Source organism: Barbus barbus (assembly GCF_936440315.1).
Source record: "Barbus barbus genome assembly, chromosome: 48".
Taxonomy (NCBI): domain Eukaryota; kingdom Metazoa; phylum Chordata; class Actinopteri; order Cypriniformes; family Cyprinidae; genus Barbus; species Barbus barbus.
The window spans coordinates 9,793,980-9,820,320 of record NC_136726.1 but is presented as its reverse complement, the minus strand read 5'-3'; the positions used below and the strand labels follow the sequence as shown (position 1 = coordinate 9,820,320).

Genomic DNA, 26,341 nt, shown 5'->3' with positions numbered 1-26,341 from the left:
TGCTTATTTACTTGTACTTTATACTTGTGTCTATATATTTGAAAGTCCATTTCTAATTTGCATTGTTTTATATGTCCGCTAAACTGGTCATATCACAACAAACATATAAAGTAGAAATGTGTGTATGGTCTTAAATGCCTTGAAGTGTGGCACTGTTTGCCTGTCAATGCTTGGAAAATGAATCATGGGACATGTAACTGTATATATAATTTCATAGCGACACAACATCAGTGCATGATTATAAAGCAGAGGTTTTCAAAGAAAATAATAGCATAAAATTGTAAAAATAATAAATATATATAAATAAGTTGATCAAATTATATTATATGTATTATTATATTGATATTTGTAGTTTTATGTTTCTCTATAAAATGGATAATTGCAATAATAAACATGAAATAAGATAAGTGAACATTTACAGAAATGATTATGTTGCTGTTAGTCAGTTTTATGAGTTCAGAAATAAAATAATGAAAAAGTAAAAATAAAAATAAGATGAATAATTATTATAATACATATTTTTTTATTTTCTTTCTACTAAATAAATTAATACAAGTTTATATTTACAGAACATGTTTTGTTATTATATTGCTATCAATAGTTTTATTCACAGCATCAAAAAGTTTCAGAACATCTCCAATATAATATTGACTTGGAAAATAGTTAAACTATGAAGCATCTCGTCCTGAGGCTCAACATTTGCTCGTATTTCCACCACTTCCTCTCTCTGTGTTTATCACTGCTCTGCCTATGAAGGTTTATTCGCCTTATATAGCCCTTGTTCTGAATGAATTATGTCTTTTTGTCGATTAATACACACGCTTGAGTAAACATCCCATTAAAGGAAAAGTTAAGCAAACTCAAGACAATAATCTGAGTGAAGACTGTTTAGTACGCTCTGTATTTTGCTGTCTAGGTAGGGCTCTCAGTAGGTTTTGAGCCAGTCCTAGTGTGTGCATGCATGTCTGCTCTCTTAAACCATAACAACTGACTTCACAAGCAGAGCAACATCACTCCTCACGCATTTAAACGTTTAAGAATCCACCAACTGGAAAGCGAAAACACATTTTTAGAGTTTAAACTACCACAGAAATCACCCAGAAGAGGACAGACTGGGTTAGCTAGTGATTTAGCTAGCACACAGACTCATGGAGTGCCCTCACCTCAACTCCAGTGTCTGTATAACGGTGGATCCGACCCGGTTCCCCAACGGTTCCCCTTCCTCATGGTGCTGCTCTGGTGAGTTACATGCGAATCATAATTCACTAATTAGGAGTAATAATTCAGTCAGTTACCTCTGAGAGCTAACTTAGCTCGAGCTAGCCCAACCGGCTAAGTGCCTCATTGCTCTCAGCAGCTCGCGCTAGGAGACTTTTGTGTTTTTGTACTAATAAAACGTTTAAACATCTAATATGATGAGAAATGCGCTTTATTGAATATTAAACCCACAAACAGAGTAGTTGTAGCTTCACGCAGCAGTCAAACTTGCTAATTTGAGTTTGAAAGGCGAAAAGCTTATTGTTCTATGAAGGCATTTCAAGGAAATGTGTTGTTTTAAAACAATACTAAACGATTGTCACCGTTTTCCTTTCGCCTGTTAATTTCACCCTTTCAGAGACTTGAGTGAGGCTTTCTTTGCTTAGTGACTTTTAATTTGATTGTGGTTGGCTCTTTTATTTGCTTTATATTGAACTGTTCATTTAAGATACAAACCGATTTCCTATGCAATGCAGACCTCAAAATAAACCGGAAATAATATCTACCAATGTTTTTACAACATTAGTGTAATGTTTATACATTCATGGCTTTACATGTGTAAGAAAGCACTGAAATACAAAGGATCTGAAAGCGTTTTGTAACTTTTTTTTCTCTCCTTTTTGGATTTTGACATTTGCTGTTGGTAGGAAAGTAGCCATTTAAAAGCAAGATATTGTAGATGTAATTATTGGCTTAGTGTGGGCCTGCTTTTACAGGGGCTGGAAAAAATGTTCCCGAGAACATTCGAGGAAGCCATTAAAGGCTGGAGAGAGCTTTAAAGTAACCCATTAGGTCTCATGGCAATGAACTTGTGGAAAGAAGAGCAGGATCTCCTGTGTGTTTGTATTATCATCATCAGAATCTCCTTGAAATGCATAGATTTAATCTATAAATAAAAGTTTATTAGAGATATTATTTATTGGGGTGCACAATATCAAATTTTAGTTTTATATTATGGCCAATATTCCAAATATGGCCTAGTACCACCATGCAAAAGTTTGAGGTCGACACAATTAAAAAAAAATGTTTTTGAAAAGAGTTTCTTATGCTTACAAAGGCTGTAGAAACAGCAATGTTATAAATTATTATTATTATCACAATATAAATGTTTTCTATTTTAATACATTTAAAAATGTAATTATTCCTGTGATGTCAAAGTTGAATTTTCAGCATCATTACTGTCACATGATCCTTCAGAAATCATTCTAATATGCTGCTTTACTGCTAAAGAAACATTTATAATCATTATAAATAAAAGGCTTGAAAGAACAGCGTTTATTTTTTATTAATAAACCTAAATGTCTTGAGTATAAACAACTAGTGAAATAAGTGTTTATTTAAATGTAACCATTTTGTGTACATCTTATTTGATGTCGTAAATATTTCAGGTATTCCACTCTGTAGATATTAGCATTGATGATTAAAAAACAATTTCAGACGGCGGTTGTAAATATTGCTTTCATACTAACTGACATACATCAAATGAATATAATGCTAGTTATACTTTTATACCAGTAACATTACCAACAAGTCATGCGTCCATAAGTATTACATAATAGGTTGTGAAGATGTGTATTTTTGACCAGACCAGAGTGAAGATGAATTGACATTAAATTACACTGAAAACCCATGAACATTTAGGGTGTGACGCCCAGTGGCCCCTCAGCACATGAGTAATGCCCCATATCTCTTGTTTAACACATTTCACACTTATGAAACATGTCAATCATTAGTACTGCTAAAAAAAATGTATTACCTAAATGACTGAACTAGTAAAACAGAACTATGGCCCACCTTCAATACCATATAAATTAATACGACTTTATGGCAGATTCTTTGGGAAAATCGTATACGAGTCATGACATACCTGTTTATATGGCTTTGGTCCTCATAACAGTGTGATTTTGTTAGAACGTCGCTTCTTTTGTGTGAAGCACATTATATAAAGCATTGGCGCTTTCTTAATCAGTGCACAGGCGGTCAGCAGGTACGAGGAGATGGACGGGGTCTATTGACTTTTTCCACATTTGTTAGGTCGTGCACAGACCAGCATTCACGAGAATCGACTGTTCCTTAGCAACGGCTAATTCAGATGCTTGTTGTGCGCTCGGAGGGAAGGTGATCAAGGCAATTAGAACAAAGCGCTCTCTCCCAGCAGGCCACAGCCAGAGATTACATTCGCATGAGGTTAACATGCCACCTTATCTCTGCTTATTACAGAGGTCTTTATTATACACTAGGTTTCCTGTCTTGAGTATGTGGGTCTGCTTTCATGCATCTGTAAAATACAAAATTACGTTTGTAAAGTTATATATATACAAAAAAAAGATAATTTAAAAATATTTAAAGCATGATATAAATGTTATAAAGAAAAATATATGGTATAAAATATTTTATTTATTATTATTTTTAATCCCAAGATTAAAAATATGCTTATGCTTTTTTATATTTTATTATATGTATGCTATATATTACTTATTTCATTTTTTTAAGCATTGTAAGCCCAAGAGAAGCTGCCAATTTGACACGTCTAGGCAAAATAATCAATAAAAAAAGTATTAAAATGGTCTTGTTTTATACATTTGTAAAATGCCAAATCATACCATGCTGTATATTTTGATATTTTGTAGTTTGCCGGTCAAACAAAAGCCCGTGGGTTTGCCTGACGTGTTTGAACGTGCATTGTGGAAGGTGAGTGCTTACATTGATATTTTTAGTGGTTTTGTTTCTTTATATATGACTTACAGTAAATATTACATGTAAATTCATAGTTTCTTGATTGTTTAAAATTATATTTAAGCTGTATTATAATATTAAAACGTACAAAATATAAAACTTATTTTAGTACATAAAAGTGAATTAAAATGAAATGCGTTCTAATTATTAAAATATTAAATTTCACACATTAAATGACCTTGCATCTGTTTCCTGTGGCAGGTATGTAAATGGCCATGCAAAAAAGCATTTTGAGGAGATTCAGGCACCAGGAGGCGGTCAAAGGAAGCCAGAGCGCGAAAAGTCGAGCGAGAAGGGTCAGCAGCACTCTGTGTGTATGGACTGTAACAGTTATAGCACGTTCTGGTTAGTTTCTTCCATATTCTTCCCCTATTTTTCTCTCCAGAAATATTTTTAAATGGACAGTAGTAAGATGAGTGTTAAAGGGACAGTACATACAGTATTTTTCCTGAACAGTGTTATGTGTTAATCTTTCATGTTTTTTTTTAACCTTCATGCCATTTTCTTTCCTGTAGTTACAGATGTGATGAATTTGTGGTGAACGACACAAAACTAGGGCATGTGCAGAGGGTCAGAGAACATCTGCAGAGTTTGGAAAAGTACGTCTGGTGTTTGTCAATGTGCATCTATCCATTATCAATCATCATCACTTAAATACATTGATTATATTGTTGTTTTTGAACTGATTCATTCTCTTTTTTTTCAGCTCTGTGTCTAATACCGACAGACAGAGGAAGAGAAAACTGTCAGACAGTTCCTCTCCTGACAGCAAGCTGAAGAAAGACAGCGTGAGTTTAATTGGATTTTAGATAAGTGTGTAAGATATGGTGTGCTAAGATATGGTTAAGAAAAACTAGATATGTCCATCCACATATCTCACCACATATTTAATTGTTAATAATTACTGGAAGGTAAAAACTTCCCCATGCAGTGCAGATGACTCACTATGTTTTATATAAACATATAAAAAATCTTAATATTTTATACTAGTTTATATTTGTAGTTAAAATAGTTAATGAATTGTTTTTATTTTATTTATATATAATGAAAATAATGCTTTTGAGGGCAAAATAATTAACATTATACAAATATATCTATCTATCGATCTATCTATTGATAGAGAGTATAAAGTGTTAGTATTAAATATTGACACATTCAGTATAAGTTACAGTTGCAGTATAAGGTGACAACACCCAGATTTACCCAGAAGTATCCAGATTTTTGCTTTGTAAATTTAATTAGCGAAGTGCATACTTTTGAATTACAATTTAATTTAATTACAATTTTGTATGCATCATTTGTCAAATGTGTTCTGGATCCATAATTTTTCTTAATGTCACCACACAGGACGGCACCATAGCACAGTGTGCCACGGGCCTCCGAAACCTGGGCAACACCTGCTTCATGAACGCCATTCTCCAGTCCCTGAGGTAAGAGCAACCCTCACGACCCCGAGCCAAGGGCAGCCGGCGATGCGTGGCCTGGCAGGGTGTCGGTGGCCCGGCTGGTGGAGGCTGAAAGTCTCTGCTGGAGCCTCTAGTATGTGCTGGCAGGTAACGGTGCCTCTGTGGCCTGTGAGCTGGCTGGAGGAGAGCTTGGTGGGCAGCCAGGGGATGAATTAGGCCGTCTGCCTGCTCACCGCAGCCAACCTTACGCTGGCCGGGCTGATGGTTAAACCGCAGCGAACAGCTCGTGCCAAATATCACTTAAACCATTCAGCCTACATTATCACAAACTACTGAGGAAAACATTCATTTCACTGAAGTACACTACCATACACATCAAACATTTGTCGACAGTAAGATTAAACAAAATAATATATTTATTTAGAAAAGATTAATTAAATTGATTTAAAAATCTATTTCAAAGAAATGCTGTCATTCTGGACTTTACATTTATCAAAAATCCTGAACAAAATGTACAGTTTCCACAAAAATATTACAGTAGCACAACTGTAATAGCAAGTAAAAGGTAATAGTAAGAAATGTTTGTGGGATAAATCATGCTATTGCTAATTAATGTTAGAATATGCTATCAATGCATTAAATCATGCTAGCAACATGTTTAAACATATTAGCAATGTTGTAAATAATGCCAGAAACATGCTAGCAACGAAAAAAAATGGTATCAGCACGATAAACATGTTAGCGGTGTGCTAAAATCATGTTAGAAACATTCTATCAATGTATTAAGTCATGTTAACAATGTATTGCTTTTTAATAAGTTTTGTACGCAAAATGATTTAACATGCTTGCAACATGTTAATGTGCTAAATCATGCTAGCAATGTGCTAAGTCATGCTAGCAACATTCTTAAACATTCTAGTAATGTTAAATCATGTTAACAACATGTTAAAACATTAGCATATTAGTATGTTGTTAACATGTTAACAAAATGCTAAATCATGCTAGTGACATGTTAAAAACCCTAGGAACATGCTAGCAACACGTTAATCAAGCTAGATATGTTACCAACATACTAAAACATGCTAGCAGTATGTAAAATCATGTTAAATCATGCTAGCAAGATGCTAAAAAGTGTTTGCAACATTTGATTGACTTTGACAAATAAAAACCTTCAAACTTTAAGCTTTTCTAAGTTATTTAAAACTTTCAGACAAGGCTTTGACAAGTCTATATCAAAGTTTGTCATCAAACTGCACTATAATTTTAATGACAATTTTAATTATTTTTCATCTTTCATGGGTCTTTTATTGCTGAGCTGTTATCGTTTTTTTAAGGCCTGGATAAAACACTAAATCTACCTAAAAAAAACATTTCTATTTGCGCACTTTTGCTGGCCATGATCCATGGAAAAGGAAGCCTTGGCAAGGTTACCATAGTATTCTGGCATACTGTCGATGTTTAATTTGCGTTTGGAAAGATATACCAAGTCATGTTTAAGACATCTTTGTTTGGTTAAACACTGGTTTTTGTTTCCTGTCTCCAGCAACATCCAGGTGTTCAGTTGTTATTTTAAGGAGCTGCCCTCGGTGGCCTTACGAAGCGGGAAAACAGCAGGAAGGAGAATGTACCACACCAGAAGTCAGGGGGACAGCAGTGTGTAAGGTCCTCTCCACTGAATGGCAAGGGGGGGGTAGATATTATATATGCCATATCATATACAATGCCATACCATACTAGTCTGAATGTTTGTGGAATGGTTATAGTTTTTGTTTCTTAAAGAATTATTATACCTTGACAAACATCTACTGTGAAAATGGTGATCTTACAAAAATAATTATAAATTATAACATATCAAACTATATAAAATCTAAAAATATATATAAAATGTGATTCTGATATTTTAGATGCATGTTTAATTAAAAATAAATGAAAATATACTTTTTATTAACTTTAAATAAAATTTTTAATTAACTTTTTTATTTGAGTTATATGTAATTATTTGGTCAATTATAAACATGATAAAGTCTTAAAAGGGAAAAATGGAAAAATTCAGCTCTCAAAACACACTGTGGTTGATCGTTGACACAATCCATGTTTATCCTTACTACAACCCGTATTTAATAGGCTGAGTGTTTTTGTTGTTGCTTTGTTTTGTAATTTGTTTATGGTTTTTGAGGATGAGGGAAGCCTATTTATTTTGTTACCCTAAACACAAAATTATATGACGAGTTACATTGTGTTATTTGGTTTAAGCAGTTTTTTCTCTGCAATCTGTCACCCTAAGAACAGGCCTGATCTATAAGTTTATAAGAACTGTCCTGGTGTCTCTGATATACTAGAGTCCCTGTGATGTCCATTAACATACCTCTATTTCTCTGCTCTGTTGTGCAGGTCTCTGGTTGAGGAGTTCAGGAAAACACTCTGTTCACTTTGGCAGGGGAGTCAGACTGCCTTCAGTCCAGACGCTCTCTTTTATGTCATCTGGAAAATTATGCCAAGTTTCAGGTATCATAAAAATCAAACAGTTAAACAATGTGTTGCAGTTTTTCCTTGAATTTGTCATCCTGAGCTTTTAAAATTTCACCAAAATTCAGTTGCATTTTTCATTATTCAAGCACTTAGAAAAATATTTAGTCTGTTTTGTCTATTTTTAGTGAACATTGGTTGGCCGATATGGATTTTTTTTTATGGCCGAATGTCACCAGATAGATAGATAGATGTCAGACTGTTTAATTTAAAGATGCATGTAAACACATGCATAAGTACACATGCATACAACACTTTACCCAATTAAATATTATAATTAGAAAGAAATAATTAGAAAATTAATACATTTGAAGAGGAAATTTAAATAAACTGATTTATACTTTAGAAGCGTTGTGATTTTATAATCTTATTTTAGTATTTTTTACAAAAAAAAACATGAAAATAAAAAGTGCACTCAATAATCTAGTAAATATGTGCGCATTGAGAATCATATTTTCTCATATAAGGACCAGTTTATCAGCTCTGTTTCCTAGCTTCCCGCACTTTGTCCAAAAAAGAAAAATGTATTGGGCAAATGTATCAATAATTTAAAAATGCCAAAAATTCACAGATATATCAGCCTTAGCAATATATATTGTTCTATTACTAATGTTTGTTCTGTTTGTGTACTAAATGTATTTAATATTACAATATTAAAAGTCAAATGTTTAAATTTTACTACTATATTATTATCTGCAATAATATTGCACAATACAGTATTAAACAGTAAAAATGTAATGTAAAGTTACCTTTATTTAACCAGGAAGAAACTCGTTGAGATTAAAAATCTCTTTTTCAAGAGTGTCCTGTCCAAGATAGGCAGAGTACAACCATACATACATACAGACACAAAATACACAAAAATAATAATAACATAATACAACTGAAAAAGCAAATCCTTTAAAGTCAACCACAATCCATAACACATCAGGCAAAACATCTACAGCCAGATGTGGCTGTCTCCAAGTCAGCCAACATCCTCTTAAAAGCTTCATGTTGCCATGAATATAGCAATTGTTGCTGATATGGTGTTAAAACATGGACGGATGGATGGAAAGACAGATAGACAGACAGATTATATTGCCAAAAGTATTGGGTCACCCCCTTCTAATGAACAGGTTTGACTACTTTAGTAATTTCCATGAGTACAAATCTTAATGTTTAAACATATAATGATAGTCTAGGGAATTGTGTTTCTAATTTTATAGCAACAGTTTAGACAGGACCCTTTTCTATTCTAACATGACAATGCCTCTGTGTATAAGGCAAGGTTAAAAAAGAAATGATCCCAGCTGAACACGTCTGGTGTGACTTTAAATGCAGACCTTGAGCCAAAAACTCATCACCAAACAGCAATGACTTGTGCATCAGAGTACATTCATTTTAGACACTTCTAAAACAGTTGCAACAGAGATGGAAATACAATTTCTAAATACATGAATTATGTTTCTATCTTTGTTGCCACAGTTTTGTTTGTGCCTTTTTCTGTTCTAAAGAAGGGGGTGTCCCAATACTTTTGTCCATATAGTGTAGATAGATAGATCAAACAATTTAGAAATCAATCAAACAATAGATAGATCAAACTTTTTTTTTTCTTTAAAGTAACGTGTTGACGAATCATTCAAAATAACACCAGCAATCTCTTTAGGAAGTACATTTTTGACTTGACTGTCTGGTGTATTTTGCAGGGGTTACCAGCAACAGGATGCTCACGAGTTCCTACGTTACCTTCTGGATCATCTCCACCGAGAGATGCAGGGGAGCAAGAACGGGTCGCCCAGTCCCACCCTGTCCCCGGACCGAGCCAAACACGCCTGCGAGAGCAAATGCTGCATGTACGATCACACACATTCATCATTTGTACCCCCCCAATCCACCTTTGTTTGAACAAACAGGTCATCCTTTCCAAAACGTACACCACTCGATGAGTAAGCAACCCTTCAAACACAAACCAGGCGCCACAAAAATAAATGCACAACTTATCTTCAGTGAACTACACAGATGGTTCGGGGCAATTTCTAATTCGAGGTAGGTCTATCTCAGCAGGCCGTCCCTCGTTCCATATCTTCCCTACTAGTTTAGTGAGTACGTGGGCAGCAATGATAAAGATAACTCTTTACGCCACACAGAGGGAAGTCTTTTTTGTACACAGACACGGCTGTTCCCACATTTGCCTGCTGCTAGAGCCAGAGCCACCCTGTTGTGTTTGTATTAATAGCTGCAGACAAGTGAGGAAGCCCGAGGGTGACCTGAGTGGATTTGCCGGGGTTATTGAAAAGGAAGTGCAGTGTTGTGGCGTGCTCAGTGGATTGTGCTCAACAAAATGGCAGGTTAATCCTGCTGTGAATAGATGAACTAGATGTGCTTTCACAAAGTCCTGATTCCGTCGAATGCTCTCGTGATCGGACTTGTATGGGTTTATTTAATAATGTAGAGTGGTTTTGTGCTTTTTTTTTCAGAAATGGGACCTCCACTATCGTTACATCTGTGTTTGGTGGCATCCTGCAGAACGAGGTGTACTGCTTGATATGTGGCACAGAGTCTCGAAAATTTGATCCATTCCTTGGTAAGCTGTCAATTCGGTCTATAAAAGCTTTGAAGGCCTCTGTCGCTATGGTTACGCTAAATCTCGCTCTCCTCCAGATCTCTCATTGGACATTCCCAGCCAATTTCGAATTAAGACCACAAAAGACCAAGAGCCAGGGCCGACGTGCACTTTAAATGGTAAGAGATGTTATTAGATACTATTACATAGTCAACAAAATCAACCAAAATGCAGCCAAGTCAGTATGAGCTGTCTCTCAGATTGCCTTCGGAGTTTCACAGACCTCGAGGAGCTGGATGAAACGGAGCTCTACATGTGTCACAAGTGCAAAAAGCGACAAAAGTCCACCAAGAAATTCTGGATCCAGAAACTGGCCAAGGTGACGTGTAGAAAATCAGATTTTTAAATAAATGGTGTTTTATGTCTTTTGTAATAGTTATACAATGTCTAATCCGTGTGTAGGTGCTTTGTTTGCATCTGAAGAGGTTTCACTGGACAGCGTTTCTGAGGAATAAGATTGACACCTATGTAGAGTTTCCAATGCGTGGCCTTGACATGAAAAGCTACTTGCTAGAGGTGAGTGAACCACTTGTTTTTTAATTATAGTTTTGTAATAAGTTATGTTATTTAATTAGTTTTTAATGCTTAAATAACTATAATATTTAATTATTTTATATAAAATAGTAAATAGTATTCATATTACGGTTTATTAAATAACTAATTTAATATTTATTAATTTTATTTGAAAGATATTAAATAATAGTACGGTAATAATGCAATGTGTGTATTTATATATCTTTTCTTTATTAATATTAAATTAAATATAATTATGTAAAATTAAGATTTGTTTTATATTTAAATAAAAAGCTGTAAATTTAATTATTTAATAAAGTAGTGAAATAATAACATTAATTGAATAACTACATATTCATTTAATATTTAATAATTTTATTTTTAAAGATAATATTAAGTACTAATACAGCAATAATGTAATGTTTATTTGTCACTTAAATAATAAGTAAAATACACAAAATAAATGAATAAATTGCAGAAACTCATTAAAAATGTTTTTATATTTAAATAAATTACAAATTTGTGCACTATAATATATTAAAGTATAACAAATACAATATATAAGTTATTTTACTTCAATATAGTAATTATTTTAACTATCACAAAATTAGATTTACAATTAATTGTATAATTTATTGTAAATATTAATTATATACCTTTTATATAAAGCATATTACAATATTATATAAATATAATTTTTTTGTTATATTATATGGTATCTTGTTTGATGTATTATTGATTTCATAACAATTATGTAATTCTGCTCAGCCTGAAAACAGCTTGCCAGAGAGATGCCTGTATGATCTTGCTGCAGTAGTGGTGCATCATGGATCTGGGTAAGTAAACGCTAGCCTTGTTCTGGTAATAACAGTATAACACTGTTTCTCACTTCCCACAACTGTAATGGAGAAATGTTTCATTTGTAGCACACATCTCATTTACTGCACCAGCCTGAAGTTGGGTTTCTTTGTCCTCCACTAGGGGGTGATGTTATATCAGTAGCTCTGCTGATCTTTCCTATTAGTCAATTCACACACTGAGGACAGATAATCAGATCTCTGTCCTCTCCCACAGCATCGGCTCAGGACATTACACAGCATACGGGCTTCACGAGGGCCGATGGTACCACTTCAATGACAGCACGGTCACTCTGGTCAGTGAGGAGGCTGTGCTGAAAGCCAAGGCCTACATTCTGTTCTACACAGAGCACACCGATCAAGAGAGTCCAGCCAAGCTTTAAGACTTCCTCCAGATCAGTTATCGGACCTTCATGCGTGTGCAGTCATCTGTCTCATGTCTTATGCTATCCAGTTATGATTTTTTGAGTCACAAAACCTCAATACAAACCGAATTGCTGCTTGCGTTTCGACTTGATGACTTTTCCGTTTAATAGACTGTCCCAGTTTTTTGTCTTCATACGCCACCAGTGTGAAATGAGATTCCAAAGGCAATTCTTCAGGGGGATTTTTGTCTGCCGAATGAACTCAAATTGACTGTAGAAACAAAATGCTTTACAATTGATTTTTTCCTTTCCTCACTGAGTGTTTTTCCGTCGTCTGAAATGATGACAGCTGTCACGTTTCTGTGTCAGACACTGACGTCTCCTACTCACGCCAACGATCTGCTTGCTGCTCCAGGAAAAACTGTTTCTGTTAGGCTCGGAAATTCATTCTCGTCTCCTGAGCCTGCTGTTCATTGATCTAGGTTGATATGGAGGTATTTCCGAACTAAAACTTGAAATGTTAGATTTTACGTGACAAAACAAAATGTCATCTGATCACCTCACTAATGTGAAAATGACTTTTGAAGGGTCCAGTAGCTCACTTGTCTCATTTCCTTTACGCTTGAAAGTGTTTGACCAGATGTACACTTTCTGTCCTTTTAGAATTAAACGGATGCAGATTGTGCAAAAGTTGGTTTGTTTATTATATTATTCTCAAAATTTAAACGTATGCTATAAATTATTGTATTTATTGGTCCATTTCGCAGCTTAGGTTGGCCAATACCTCACTTCACAAGTTCTGACCAGTATTATTTTAGTAAGTATAGTTTTTATGAATATTTGTTGAATTATTTTATTCTTAGTCATTTTCTGTTTTAGTTTTCGTTATTTTAGTACATCAAGTTAAATGAGAAATGTCTGCACAAATAGCAGAATTAAAATAAGATTAAAGGTTTTATTTCAGTTAAATATTATTTCAAGTAACAAAAGTTCTGGTTCTGATTGACACAAAGGACCAACCATGGTTAATTTTTTTACATAACATTTAGGAACAGTTGCAGCTGAAATCCAGTGATTCGTTCTTCCTCACAATTGTTAATAGGTGCAACCTTGTACCTTTTTAAACTTGATTTTGTTTCCTTAAAAGTTGTTCAAAATGAGCCAATCAGATTATAGCTTGCCAAATAGAGGAAGTGCATGCCATTTGTGTGTGTGTGTACAAATATGCATCAGATGGTCCGTGGGTGTGCCGTCTGAGGCTGAGACTAGCTGTGCCCCACTTCTGTATTACACAATGCAAATAGGGTAAAAAAACGAAGCAAAAAAAAAAAATACAAGTTGAGGAAGTAACACTAAAAATGTGCCACATTTGAATATATTAGGTGTCAGTTCAATGCCTTGCACAGCCAATATCGTGCCTTTTCTGTTATCAATTCTATGACCTAATTAAATTACATTAATATTTTATTGGTGTATATATATATATATATATATATATATATATATATATATATATATATATAAGCTTCATTGTTCTAACAGAAATAGTTTGAATTTATAATATTAGAGGTGTGTTCTATTACATACCTTGGATTCTGCACAATATACATTGCTAACTTGGGTGTATTTTGCATACAAAAGAACACGCTGTTGCTCAATTTGAAGTGCTGACACTGAATTGAATGTTTCTGTACACGCTGTTCTCAAACACGGGTGTGGGTTCAGTCAGTGTGTCACAACCGCATGCATTTCCTCTGTTCTGCCCATGTAATCGCTGCAGGTGGAGTACCGTTCTCCTCCACCTCGCTTGAAACAGTGGCAAGTACGCTCGGCTCTCTAATCTTTTTCAAAGGACTACTTCCAGAGTCACCCACTGTGAAATGTGAACGCTGAATGGTTTTTAATGACGTAAACCGCTCCAAAACAAGAGCGTAAGGGCGTGCTTCGTTCTCTTTGTGAGTTCCCTCGCTCTTTCTATTAATTTCTGCCACCCACACGCTCGCTCTTGCACGAGCTCCCAGGGGTAAAACAAACACCGGGGCTCCCCACGTGCCAGAGAGGCAGGAAGAGGAGAGGAGGAACAGGTGTATGAAGCGCCATACTTTAGAAAGGACAACAGAGTTCATTCTCTCTCTCCCTCCCGATAGGTCACAGCTGCCAGTAACATCACGTTGCTTGTATGTTATCAAGTATCACTGAGTCAATCGCGGTTATTACTCAAACAGTACAAGCTGCAATCGCACTTGACCCGAGAAAGATCCGCTTTGAGTCATCAGGTGCCATATCTAGACTAGATATTGTGTAGAATAATTCCAGTAAGGTGGGAGGAATGCTAGCCTAGTACATTTTGTTCGGTGAGCACAAGTCGTGCAGAGCAGCTCACCCTGTTCCTTATTCACAATTTAACAAGCTGCCAGAAATGAATGCCTTCCTTACTGCCAAAACATTGCTCTGTTTGTTTGAGTGTTCTCCTGACTTGCTTGACACAACAATGTAAGCTCAACCAATGGTGTGAGATTGGGGCGTGGCTATCTGTTTAGCTGACCAATGGCAGATGAGGGAATGTCATAATTTTTGTAATTCTGTTTGATGCTGCTAGCAACATTACTTTACCTGTAATCAGTGTTGGGGGAAGATACTTTTAAAAGTAATGCTTTACAATATTGTGTTACACCATAAAAGTAACTAATTGTGGTAATTACTTTTTATGAAAAGTAATGCATTATTGCGTTACTTTTTGTCTCCTGGGTTGGGCTTGCTTATTTGTTTTTAAAAAAAAAATTTGGTAACACTGTAAAGGCTCTTTTACACCAAAAGTGAAATTAATAAGCCTTCGGCTGAAGCAAGTGCATCTGCACTTAGTTTCAACATGGGACAGGAGAGCTGTCAGTGAATAAATGGGAAAGCAAAGTAAGTTACTTTGAAAAAGTCAGATATTTTGTTGTAAATATACAAGTTATGCATTACTAGTTATTTGAGTACTCTGATTACACAACTCGCGTATCTTGTAATGTGTTAACCCCAACACTGCCTGTAACATTGCAAGAAATGTATTCATTTCATCAGGTAAGTTCAAACTTTAAACTGGAAAAATTGTAAGCAAGGCAACTTAAGCCATACATTACTCAACTTTTAAAACCTGAACAGATTTTTAAAACACGAGGCATCATACACTTGTTAATGGTTACAGACAAAATCACTGAATGACTGAGAATCAAGTCATTCCCAACAGAAACTCATGGAGAAACGCTATTTTAAAGTAATTCTAAATTGTCAAACAAGTTTGATATCCTCCGATATGGAATTAATCATAAGCTTCACCAGAGAAAAACAAGCTCGAAAAAGGCTTTAGAGATTGCATTTGTCTGTTGCATACATAATCAAGCATATATGATAAAAAAAAAATCCTTCTGAGGTTTAAATAATGTAGTTATTATGCATTTTCTGGAGGGCACAGTCTTCAAAATAAGACACGGAAGCTAAAAAGTCCGAAGCTAAAAAGTTGGAATCTATGCCCATCATACACTATGCCATTTTCCATGAAACCCCAACTCACCAAAATCTGCAGACTGACAATGGATTTGATTCTGGAAAATTGGCAGAGAGCCTTTTGTGTAAACGCAAGGTGGAAACATAAGGCAGGAAAACTGGATCGCAGCTGGAGCCATAACCTTGTGGGCTGTACTCACAATTAGTTGCAACTTAATGTCCCTATCAAACTCCTTTTCTGATCCCAGTCCCCTCTTCTATCACTTCCAGTCTCTACTTAGCTAAGGCAAAAACATCCCCAAAAAGTATGTATAAAAAATGATCCCAGCATCAGACCATAGTAACATCACCGGGATTAGTACTATCCCAGCAGGCACAGGACGTCAATATAAAGTCAGGTTGACGCTGGACATGACGTCAGTATTTGATGCCAATTTGACATTGACTTAATGCTGGATTTTGGTTACACAACCTAAAACAACAAATATCAATGTCAGCTGACGTCGGTATTGGACATCAAATTAACATTGACATTAGACATTGAATTGACATTAAATTTTGGTCACCCGGTGTCGCAACCAAAATGTAACCAAATATCAACATCCTATGACGTTGTGTGCCTGCTGGGATAAGATCCGATGCTGTGAAACGTGTGCCGTAACAAAATGCTCCTCTCGAGAAGCCCCGCTCTTTATTTATTGTGTTATTATCTTATAAACATTTGCATATGGTACCACTAAACTGATGGATAATTTGGTTTGTATGCATGGCGGGTAGCTTAATATCATTCCAATTAGAAGCCAATGTTATCATCTTTTTTGTATTTTTATCTGTATATAAATGTTCTTCTTTGCCAGTTAGCTATGTTGATCTTTATGTAAATCTCCATTAAATGTGTGTCCGTGAATTCAGGTAAGCTCTGGCAGTCCAAACAAGCAAAATCCAACTATTTTGAGTCTCAGTTGCCAGAAAAATCTGAATCTCTGGCCCATTTATACCTGGTATTAAGATACATTTTGGTTGATCCAATCACAAGTCAGCAACAGGCTAAATACAGGAGTAAACCAAATCCAAACTGATTTGCGCTTGTCCACTTTCAAGTGCATTCGAAGGTGGTTGAAAATTCAAGTGTCCACATTGCATTTGTAGTGCCACATTTGAACTGAGAACAACCACTAAAATAAGAGTTTAATCTTTACCCGTTATGTCAAGTTTAAACAAGTATCCAAAAGAATAAACTGTATTTTTTCTCCCATTTTTGTTTTTCTTGTATGCTTTACCAACACACAGTAACAGTGAGATAGTCTGCAGATCAGAGACCCTGCCCTCAACATCCAATCACAAGTGGTCAGAAAACACGCATTTGAAATACATTTACTGCCAGGTGTAAATGGAAATGTGTCTCCCTTGACCATTTGTGATCAGATCAACCAAAACGCAAGCAAAACCAGGTGTAAAGGGGCCTCAGTGTGGAAGACCGTCTCACTATTCGCCATCCCCCCAAGATGCAGGGCGCTGAGTGAAGCCTCTTGCGAGTGATAAACAGAAGTCGCCACACTCTAAACGTCCCTCACACTGCCTCCTGTTCAGGCGTCAGAGACAGATGGACCGGGAGAGTCCATGTGCCTCACACATTTCCATTTTTGACCGGGCCTGCAGCGGTCCTCCCAAAATAACCCCCATTCCTCACGACCTTATATGTGCAAGGCCTCAGCGAGGCTACAGTCTGGGGGAGAATCAATAATCCAGGCCACACGAGACACGCCGTTGTCCCATCATTGCTTTGTGGTCATTGTGGTTGTCTCCCATCTTGCTATGCATCTCACAGAACTAGATCAGGAGTGTTTGCTACACCTTTTTTCGTACCTAGACAAGGACAGCCGCCGCAGCCTGTCCCTGACCTGCATACGACTAAGACAGGTCTTCCTGGACCCACAGCTATGGACGCTACTTCACTTCAGGTCTCCGTGCGAGCTGAGGAGGGACAACTATGTTCTGGGCACTTCGCTAAGGTACCTGGCTGTATGCTGGCACTCGAGCAGGGTCAAAGTGTGCAACATTGAGGACTGGATGAAGACCACATTCCAGAAGGTCCTCTGCAGGAAGCACGAGAGCCTCGTCAGTGACTTCCTGGAGCGTGTTTGCCACATGTGAGTATTTCTGTTTGTCTTGGCCTCAACATTCATTTTGTCATTGGTTTGATCTAGGACAAGCAGATGTTGCTACCCTGATATATTTAGACAGATGAAGTAATCTTAATGAATCCCATCTCCACTTTTATTTTTAAAAGTATAGTAATGGCACCAATATTAAGTTTCCGTGATCGTTTACTGACCCTTGCGTTTTCCAAACTGTCAAAGAATAACGTTTGCACATATCCCATTTTAAACAACAGTATCCAATGTCTTTCAAATGGTAAAAAATACAAATTATTATTAGTATAATCTTTGTCCAAAAGCAATATGACCAATTTGTGACAAATTCAAAATTGAGTAGTTTAGTGCTTAGTGCATTAAGTGCTTAGTGCATATTTTCAAACTTAGTGCATAAAGCTGTGTTGACCCTTGGTTTTACATCAGTGACACCAAATCACATTTGATTTTTGTTTCATAACTGATCACGACCTGTCAAGTTTGATATGCATAAGAGCAAATTAGATTTGAAAGCTATGGTGGAGGGAATGATTGTCTGTAAACAATAACTTGAAGTCACCGTGAAATCAAAATGGACATTGCTTATATTTCGGGTAATGCTGTGTGATGTGTTTATTATAAATGTGCATATAATTTATTTTTTTTAATCTCTTTAATCAAAAACATGCTTATCCAACAATGTCTCTTCTCCGATAACTTGTAAACTGGCATGTTTTTCCGACAGCCAGACGTGTTTCAATCTATAACCTCCAGCAACCTGTTACTCACATGAGATCGCAGCGATTTGCAAATAAATAAATTCCCAATGGATGAATGATTTTTTTTCTCATTTGAGAAAAGACTCACATTTTCCTCTTCATGCTGACTTATTTTTGTACTGTTCCTACTGACTACTTTTTTGAAGCTTTTATAGTGTTTTAGTTTTTTCTTTTTTGGACCTGGAAAACATCTAATAACTGCTTTTGTTGTATGGAAAAGAGCAGCTGGAACATTCTTTGAAATATCAGCTTTTGTGTTCCCCATTTGAAATAAGTCAAATGGGTTTGGAACAACATGAGGGTGAGTAAATGAAGACATTTTTGTAAGAACTAACTCTTCAAGTCACAAAATCATCAAAATATTTTAAACGCATGGTAAAACAAGTCACAATTTAATGTTTATGAACTCTATCTGGCTTAGGAAGGAAATAAATTAAATCCCTATATGAAAGATTGTAAATGGAAGCAAAGGCACTGCAATTTTAAACATTGTCTACAACAACTGGCCCATCAGACCACAGCTGCAGGCACACCAGAGACCCTTTAGTCAACAGGAAGCTGTGGGACCGTCACCCAAAGCATGGACTCAGAGTATGTTTTACCACAGTTATTTACATACTTTTGTTTTTGTGTGTTAATTTGCAGCATTACTCATTTACCAGGTTCTGTTATGAGTTGAGAAGGTTTACATGAGTACAGAATGTTCAGCAATTAGAAACGTCTGTTTTCTAGGAACACAGATACTTTAGGACGTAGCATGATATTTTTTTAAGGAACAGACGTCAGTGGTGGGAAGCTGAAAAGTATTTCAGCATGAGCGTTCCTCACGTAGCCATTTAATTCCGTCAGTGTTAGACTAATGGGGATCTGCTCAAACCTCCGTTCCTTAAACATTCATCAGAAACACATTTAAGCTTCAAGCAAGCACGTCATCACAGTCTTCCACTGATAGACGCGGCTTGTGTTCGAAGCGTGCTGTGGCTGGGAATGCAGTTTGCCTCAAGTTTTGAGTGACATGAGGTCTGTGGAGTAGCACGCAGTGCACAGCTGAATTACCCTCTGGAGTTTTAAGGGAAGATCTGTACAGCCTCTTCCAGGCAGGCAATAATAACGGGAGACATGATGGAGCTCTGCGGTCTCTCCTGCTGCTGTTTTGCACAGTAAACTCACTTATGAGGAAAAAAGAAACTTTGTGATTTGGCAAAACACTCTTAAAATAATAATAAAAAAGGTTTCTTCAGAGGTTATTTGCATCATCCTCAGATAGGAGCCAAACTTTACAGTTATTGATCTGAAGAACGTAGTATGAAACATTAAGAACTTTTTAATCTCTAAAGAACCATTTAGATTAGAAGGTTTTGAATTTTTTTAATGTTATATTATAGTTTCCTCAGGTCAGTGTTGTGGTTGGTTCTTTAAGGTTTCCTCAAGAACAAGATGATAAATGTTTATAGAACACAAAACACCTTTAATTTGAACTATTAAGGAGTGTGAAGACGGTTGTTTTTTTGACCAGAGATCTGGAACAACTCATGATGAAATCAGTAAGCTTCTTGAGCTTGTTACATTGTAAACTCTTCAAAATAATGGTTCCAAAAAGGGGTTTTCACAGCAATGATATTAAGAACCATTTTGGTTCCCTCAAAACCTGTCAGTGAACAGTTCTTAAAATAACAATTTTTTCCCTTTCTGTGAAGAATATTTGATTAATCTTTTTTTTTTGTTGCACAATTAAATAACCTTTTGTGTAATTGAAAGGTTCCATGGATGTTAAAAGTTCTTAATGGAACCACAGAACCTTTATTTTAAAGAGTATATGGTTGGTTTTGAAGAATAAAATTCTTTATGTTCATTAAAGGCTCTTCAAATCAGCATGCCAGTTTCTGATCTGGCTCAAGAATCAAGATCTGAAGTGTACAAAGATCTTTGAAGAGGTTCTCACACTAGGGTGCAAAATTCTCCAAAGAACCAAGGCCAACTCAAGATGGTTATTGAGGGTTCTTAAAAGGGTTCTTTTGTGGTTAAGAAGTTTTTGATGTTACATTGTGGGTTCATCGGTGCAGTGTCAGTTGTTCTTTGACCAGAGCAAATTGGAGCCACACATGATGAAATTGGAGAGAAGCAGAAATACATTCCTCTGAGTGAAGTCCCTCCCATGTGAGCTGTCCTCTCGTGATTTGCATTGGCAGGTGGAGCCTACAATCAGTTCTTTGTTGATGAGGGTGGAATGCACATGTGCGTCGCAGTCACTGTGCGCTGTGTGTGTGTGTGTCTTTGTAGGAAAGTGCGTGAGACACACACACACACACACACACACACACACACTTGCTGACGCCATTGTGGCAATGCATATAATTTGCAGGAAAATGTATAAAACACTAAGCGCATGGGGAAGAGGCAGTCTCAGATGGTGTCATTAAGTTCAAGTAGGGATCTACTTTTATTCTTCAAATAAAACTTTTATTTTCTTTCTCTTTCTTGAACACCTTTTACTCTTGGCATTCAGAATTCAGAACCAAATTCAGATGAAATTGTCACAGTCAAAAATGAACACACAAATAATAATGGTTTCCTACCTAGAATATTTGGTAACACTTTAGTTTTGGGACTAATTCTCACTATCAACTAGTTGCTTATTAGCATACCCATTATTAACATATTGGCTGTTTATTAGTACTTATAAAGCACATATTCTGCATGACCATATTCTACATCCTACCCAATACCTAAACTTAACCTAACCTTACTAACTATTATTAAGCAGCAAATTAGGAGTTTGAGGCAAAATTCGTAGTTAATGGTTTGTTAATAGAAAAAATTGTACCTTAATATAAAGTGTGACCAAATATTTATCAGATTTTCTGATAAAAAATATCTAAACATCCTTAAAATTGTAAATTTACCCAATAATTATATTAATGTAGAAAGAGTTCAAATAAAACCTCTCTTGAATTAGTAGGAAATGCTGATCATCACAATATGCCATCACTTTAAATGGCCTGTAACTCTCAAAAAGACGATTTGACTGCTTTGATGTCCTGTAGACATTTGGCTCCAAAACAAGAAACTGAATGCATTTGTTATGGATATTGCACATGATGAATATCACCATTTCTCAAAACAGGCTATTAGAAACCAAAAAAATGAAGAATGCAACTACATTTGACCACATCCATCTGCTGTGTGGGACTTTTCTGTTGGCGTTCTTGGCATAGACCGGTCATTAGGGCCGCTTCAGGGAAAAGAAGTCTCTAGCCTCAGTCCTACAGCCCTAGACACACCCTCCACAGCGTCCCGAGAGTGACATTAGTCTCTTGAAAGACTACCGGCACTGTGATGGCTCTACGAGTTCAAAGAAAAAGCACTGAATCAAATTCCTGGTAAATTACAGTCGTGCCACGTGTGGGATGTCTACAAAGGCCGTATCCACAAGGGGAAAGTTCACGGTTTGTGATATGGAAAATATTAGTAGGGTTTTGGCCCCCCACACCCAGCCTCATTCTCAGAAGCAAAGTAAAATAAGACTTAGTGAAGTCTTTGTTAGTTTTTCATTAAGCCTGTTTGGAAATGCCTTTAAAAAAACCAAAGCAAACAAAACAAAACATCTGCACAAGAGAAGGGCGGAGCTACCAGAGGAAGGCATGCTTATGTAACCGGGGATGATGCGATGCATATATCTGGCGTGTTTACTTCATCTGGCCAGCTCTGAAAGCTCCTCCCGTTCAAACACAATGGCTGAAAGCTGCTTCAGCAGAAACTATCCAACCAACCGATCCCCGAGGCTTTGAATTCTTGGGAGCCTCGCTCATCCTTCCTCTCCAGCTGATCCCTTTATCAGACCGTCTGTGTCACTGTGTCTGCTATATTAAAAGCAATGACACGTGTAGTGTGAGATCTGCCCCATGACCAGAGTTATTGGAACAGTGCTCATAACACTTACAGGCGGCTGGAATGTGCCGGGCTCACATGTGGTTAAGGGGTAAGATTATGTAAGAGTTTATATAATCTGCATCAGTAAACGTGAATGACATCTCAAAGCTACAGCCATTAACTCGCTCTGTGTGAGCGTGTGTGACCCTGTGTGAGTCCACCAGCAGGCTGCAGCAGAGGAGAATTACGGACATGCAGAAGGGCGACTCGCCAGTAGCCGGTGCAGAACGGTCCTGCTGCCCGAGCTCGCTGGTGTGGGCATGAGAAACGGCTCGGCTTTCAGCTGGTGCTATTTAGCAAGAGCACCAGCTGTGTTTATGTGGCAAAAACAGCTGATACAGCAAACACTGACTTAGGGAATAGTTTTTGTTATGCTATGCTTAGTATAATACCATGCAAATGCATGATGGGGCTAAATAAATCATTGCTTAAAGTCTTGGGTTACAGTTACTATGTTGCAATATGTGTCAATTACTGTCTATTGACAACACGTTTATTATACAGTCTACCATTTTATGTGTCCCCCGAGGAGTGAAAAGCATTAGTAATGCAGTAAGCTAGTGTGTTTTCCAACCAGTTCATTTCTGGCCAGTTCATTCATATCCTATTTTTCCACTGTCTCATCACTTAAAGGTGTCTCTCTTGATAAAAATACTTTCTTTGATACTAGATTAATATGATGAGACAAGTATAAGCTGTTTGTGAATGATTTTCCAAAAAAGAAACTAAAAATAAAGTCTAAACATTGTATTTCTATGGCATTTTCAAAATGTTTTTCTGTTGTTTGATAATTGACCATTCACACAGAGCTTTGATTGACAGGTGATCTGACCAATCACAACGCCGAATCCGCTATCTTGCCCTGACAAACAAATCAGACAGGAGAATAGATTAACTCTGGTGGACTTAAACTTGAAAAATTGTGTTTATTGACATCTTTCCGAGGTTGAAATAAAATACGTTTTGATGTTTATTCATGTTTATTTTGTGCTATAACTAGTAAATGGGAAAAGACGATCGGTTCACGTGTGCTGCTAGAACAGAGGTGTTACAATGATCTGTCACGACTCATTAAAGAGTATTTCCTAAAAAAATGACAAAATCTGAAAGCTGAGACCGTCTCAACCTAAAGTAACCTGATCTGTCTTGTCTGTCACCGCGTTGTCAGTTTTTTCTTTGTTCCGCAATGTATTTTTCACTGCATGAGAACATGATGTGTAGTGTAAGAGCAGCATTGTTTGTCAGACATAGCAACAGGAAATAAGGAGGCGGGTTTTTGCGAAGGGTCAATTCCGATCAGCCTGACAGCAACACGGGCTTAACCACTGGGGTGAGTTTGGGGCGGAGCTATGTGTTTGTTTGACCAATAGCAGATTGCTGAGTATTCACGAAACCTGTTTGAATGTTGTTGATTCTATTAGTGCATTTAATAAAATATTAAATAATTTAATAATTTTCTTACATTTTTAAGTGCGTGGTTTTGGTTAAAGAAGAAAAGATTTTTCTTCGATGCAAATGTAATATGCAGAGACAAGTCTAAGTCATTGTTGATTCCAAACACTGTCTCTGTGGCATTTTCAAAACATTTCTCTATTGTTTGAGAATTCTGACGAGCATTACACAGCAACACAGGCTCAACCAATGGGGTGAGTTGGGGGCAGAGCTGTATTTGTTTGACCAATAGCAAACAGGAGAGCATTCGTGAAACCTGTTTGAATGGTTTTGATTGTATTGTCACGTTTAATATGATCTTTACAAATTAAATGAACAATTCAATTAAGTTCTATGTCACTTAATGTAGTTTTGAATGTGTGTATTTTTTTTTTAATTACATTATTCTATTCAAGTCTAAAATGCAAAGACAACAGTAAGTTAGTTGCTTGTAAATTGAATCCCACAATGTGTAAACACTGTCTTTCAAAACATTGTTCTTTGTTTGAAAATCCTGACCGGCCTGCATAGTGAAAGTGAAAGTGACGTGACATGGCCAAGTATGGTTACCCATACTCGGAATTTGTGCTCTGCAGTTAACCCATCCTAAGTGCGCACACACACAGCAGTGAACACACACCGTGAACACACAGCCGGAGCAGTGGCTTGGTGCCTTGCTCTTACCTCAGTCGTGGTATTGAAGGTGGAAGAGAGCGCTGTACATTCACCCCCCCACCCACAATTCCTGCCGGACCTGAGACTCAAACCCATGACCTTTAGGTCACGAGTCTGACTCTCTAACCATTAGGCCATGACTTTCCTAGTACTATAGCAACACTGACTCAACCAATGGCATGAGTTTGGGGGTGTGGCTATCAGTATAATCGTCTATCAGCATGACAAAATAATTTTTTGTTTTTGTTTTAGGTGTCCGAATCTACTCTCGCTGACTCTGTCTGGATGTGGGCACATTACGGACCATGATGTTATTAACGTGCTAAAAAGCTGCAGGAGGCTACGCAGCCTTAGTCTAGAAAACTGCGCTCGGATGACTGACTCTGTCCTTCAGGCTGTTGTGGACCACGGCCACAGTCTCACCGACGTGAGGGTGGACTTCTGTCGCAACGTGACCCAGGCAGGGCTGCAGGAGGTCAGGGACAAGAGACCAGAAGTGCGCCTGAGCGCGTTACACAGTGCTGATATGATTCCAGACAGCAAGCCTGAGGAGAAAACACAGATCAAGAGAGCTCTGCAGAACTTCTTGATCTTCTCCTGACAGCTAGAGGCTACCTAGAGACCTCATGTCAAAATTCAGGTTCACAGCACTGTCCAGTGCAATTATGGTCCAGTTTAATTTTGTCACTGTTTCTTTTGTCATTTAAAAAGTTTCTATGAGAGTAAGTCTTCATTCCAATTTCATTTTCCTTGTTTACATTCAGTCTTCCAAAATGTATACTATTTTATTTAATCAGCTAATTCATTTTCCTTTCAAATTCATTCTTTGTTTCTTCTCTGGGTTGTTTTTCATTTGTTTGTTTGTCCATTTGACTCCCTGTAATGACTCAGCGGTCAAGTACAAAGTACAAAGACTAAGTATTCAATATGCAGGGCAGTGGCCCAGTACAAAACTTTCAACCAAATCTTAGGTTTTGCTAATAAAATATTTGCGAACTCTGTGAAAGACAGTATTTATTAAAAGCACAGCATGTTTTGGTTGCATAATCTAGGTTAGTTCTGCAACAACTCGTAGCTGGTTATCCTCATTGTGGGTTTTGGACTTCCTCCTAGTTATGCAAGAACAATATTTGACAGAGCACAGGTTTACATACAGCCTTTCTGCATGACATTTATTAAGCAATAAGTTACAAGAGGCCATACATTGTGAATATAATATATATATATATATATATATATACAGTATATATGAATAACACACCAGAGGTACAATATTCACAATACACCATGGCATTAAGTGCCTTATTGCATTTATGCATTTTTTATTTATGCATTTAGTGGATGCTTTTATACAAAAGAGGAGCTAAGCATTGTTATCACTTCCGTAAAACCATATTTCATTAAGAAAATTAATTCATTCATCTTGTATTATAAAACAGTTGGTTGCTGATTCGTCAAAGCAGCATTTCAGCCATACTAAAACACACAGTATAAGAAAACCTAACTACCCATAGAGACCAAATATACAGAGGAATATATTTTCTAGCAGAATGATGAGAACTTAATGAAGTTGCTTTAAAAAGATGAGCAATATGCACGTCTTTTTAAGATATGCAATATAAATACATTTCTGAACATAT

The 26,341-nt window shown here is 36.7% G+C and overlaps 2 protein-coding genes across 2 annotated transcripts; both read left to right on the top strand.

The window, feature by feature from the left end:
- The first annotated feature begins 724 nt into the window (after nt 1-724).
- Nucleotides 725-12,958, top strand: LOC306866752 (ubiquitin carboxyl-terminal hydrolase 3-like). Its single transcript, XM_079412081.1, has 15 exons — nt 725-1,239; nt 3,888-3,948; nt 4,195-4,338; nt 4,509-4,592; nt 4,700-4,781; nt 5,341-5,423; nt 6,943-7,056; nt 7,791-7,904; nt 9,614-9,760; nt 10,385-10,491; nt 10,569-10,649; nt 10,731-10,849; nt 10,933-11,046; nt 11,812-11,879; nt 12,118-12,958. Exons 1-15 carry the CDS (start codon nt 1,149-1,151, stop codon nt 12,281-12,283), a joined length of 1,575 nt encoding a protein of 524 aa, XP_079268207.1. The 5' UTR covers nt 725-1,148; the 3' UTR covers nt 12,284-12,958.
- A 4,525-nt stretch (nt 12,959-17,483) lies between these two features.
- LOC306866336 (F-box and leucine-rich protein 22-like) lies at nt 17,484-25,702 on the top strand. The gene is made up of 2 exons (XM_079411461.1): nt 17,484-17,904; nt 24,954-25,702. The coding sequence occupies exons 1-2, from the start codon at nt 17,570-17,572 to the stop codon at nt 25,300-25,302; spliced, it is 684 nt and encodes a 227-aa protein (XP_079267587.1). The 5' UTR covers nt 17,484-17,569; the 3' UTR covers nt 25,303-25,702.
- The last annotated feature ends 639 nt before the right edge of the window (nt 25,703-26,341 follow it).

Coding starts and splice junctions, on each gene's coding strand:
- LOC306866336 (XM_079411461.1), top strand. CDS start 17,570: ATGCATCTCACAGAACTAGATCAGGAGTGTTTGCTACACCTTTTTTCG. Junction 17,905..24,953: donor CTGGAGCGTGTTTGCCACAT/GTGAGTATTTCT, acceptor TTTTTGTTTTAG/GTGTCCGAATCTACTCTCGC.
- LOC306866752 (XM_079412081.1), top strand. CDS start 1,149: ATGGAGTGCCCTCACCTCAACTCCAGTGTCTGTATAACGGTGGATCCG. Junction 3,949..4,194: donor TTGAACGTGCATTGTGGAAG/GTGAGTGCTTAC, acceptor TTCCTGTGGCAG/GTATGTAAATGGCCATGCAA. Junction 11,880..12,117: donor GTGGTGCATCATGGATCTGG/GTAAGTAAACGC, acceptor CCTCTCCCACAG/CATCGGCTCAGGACATTACA.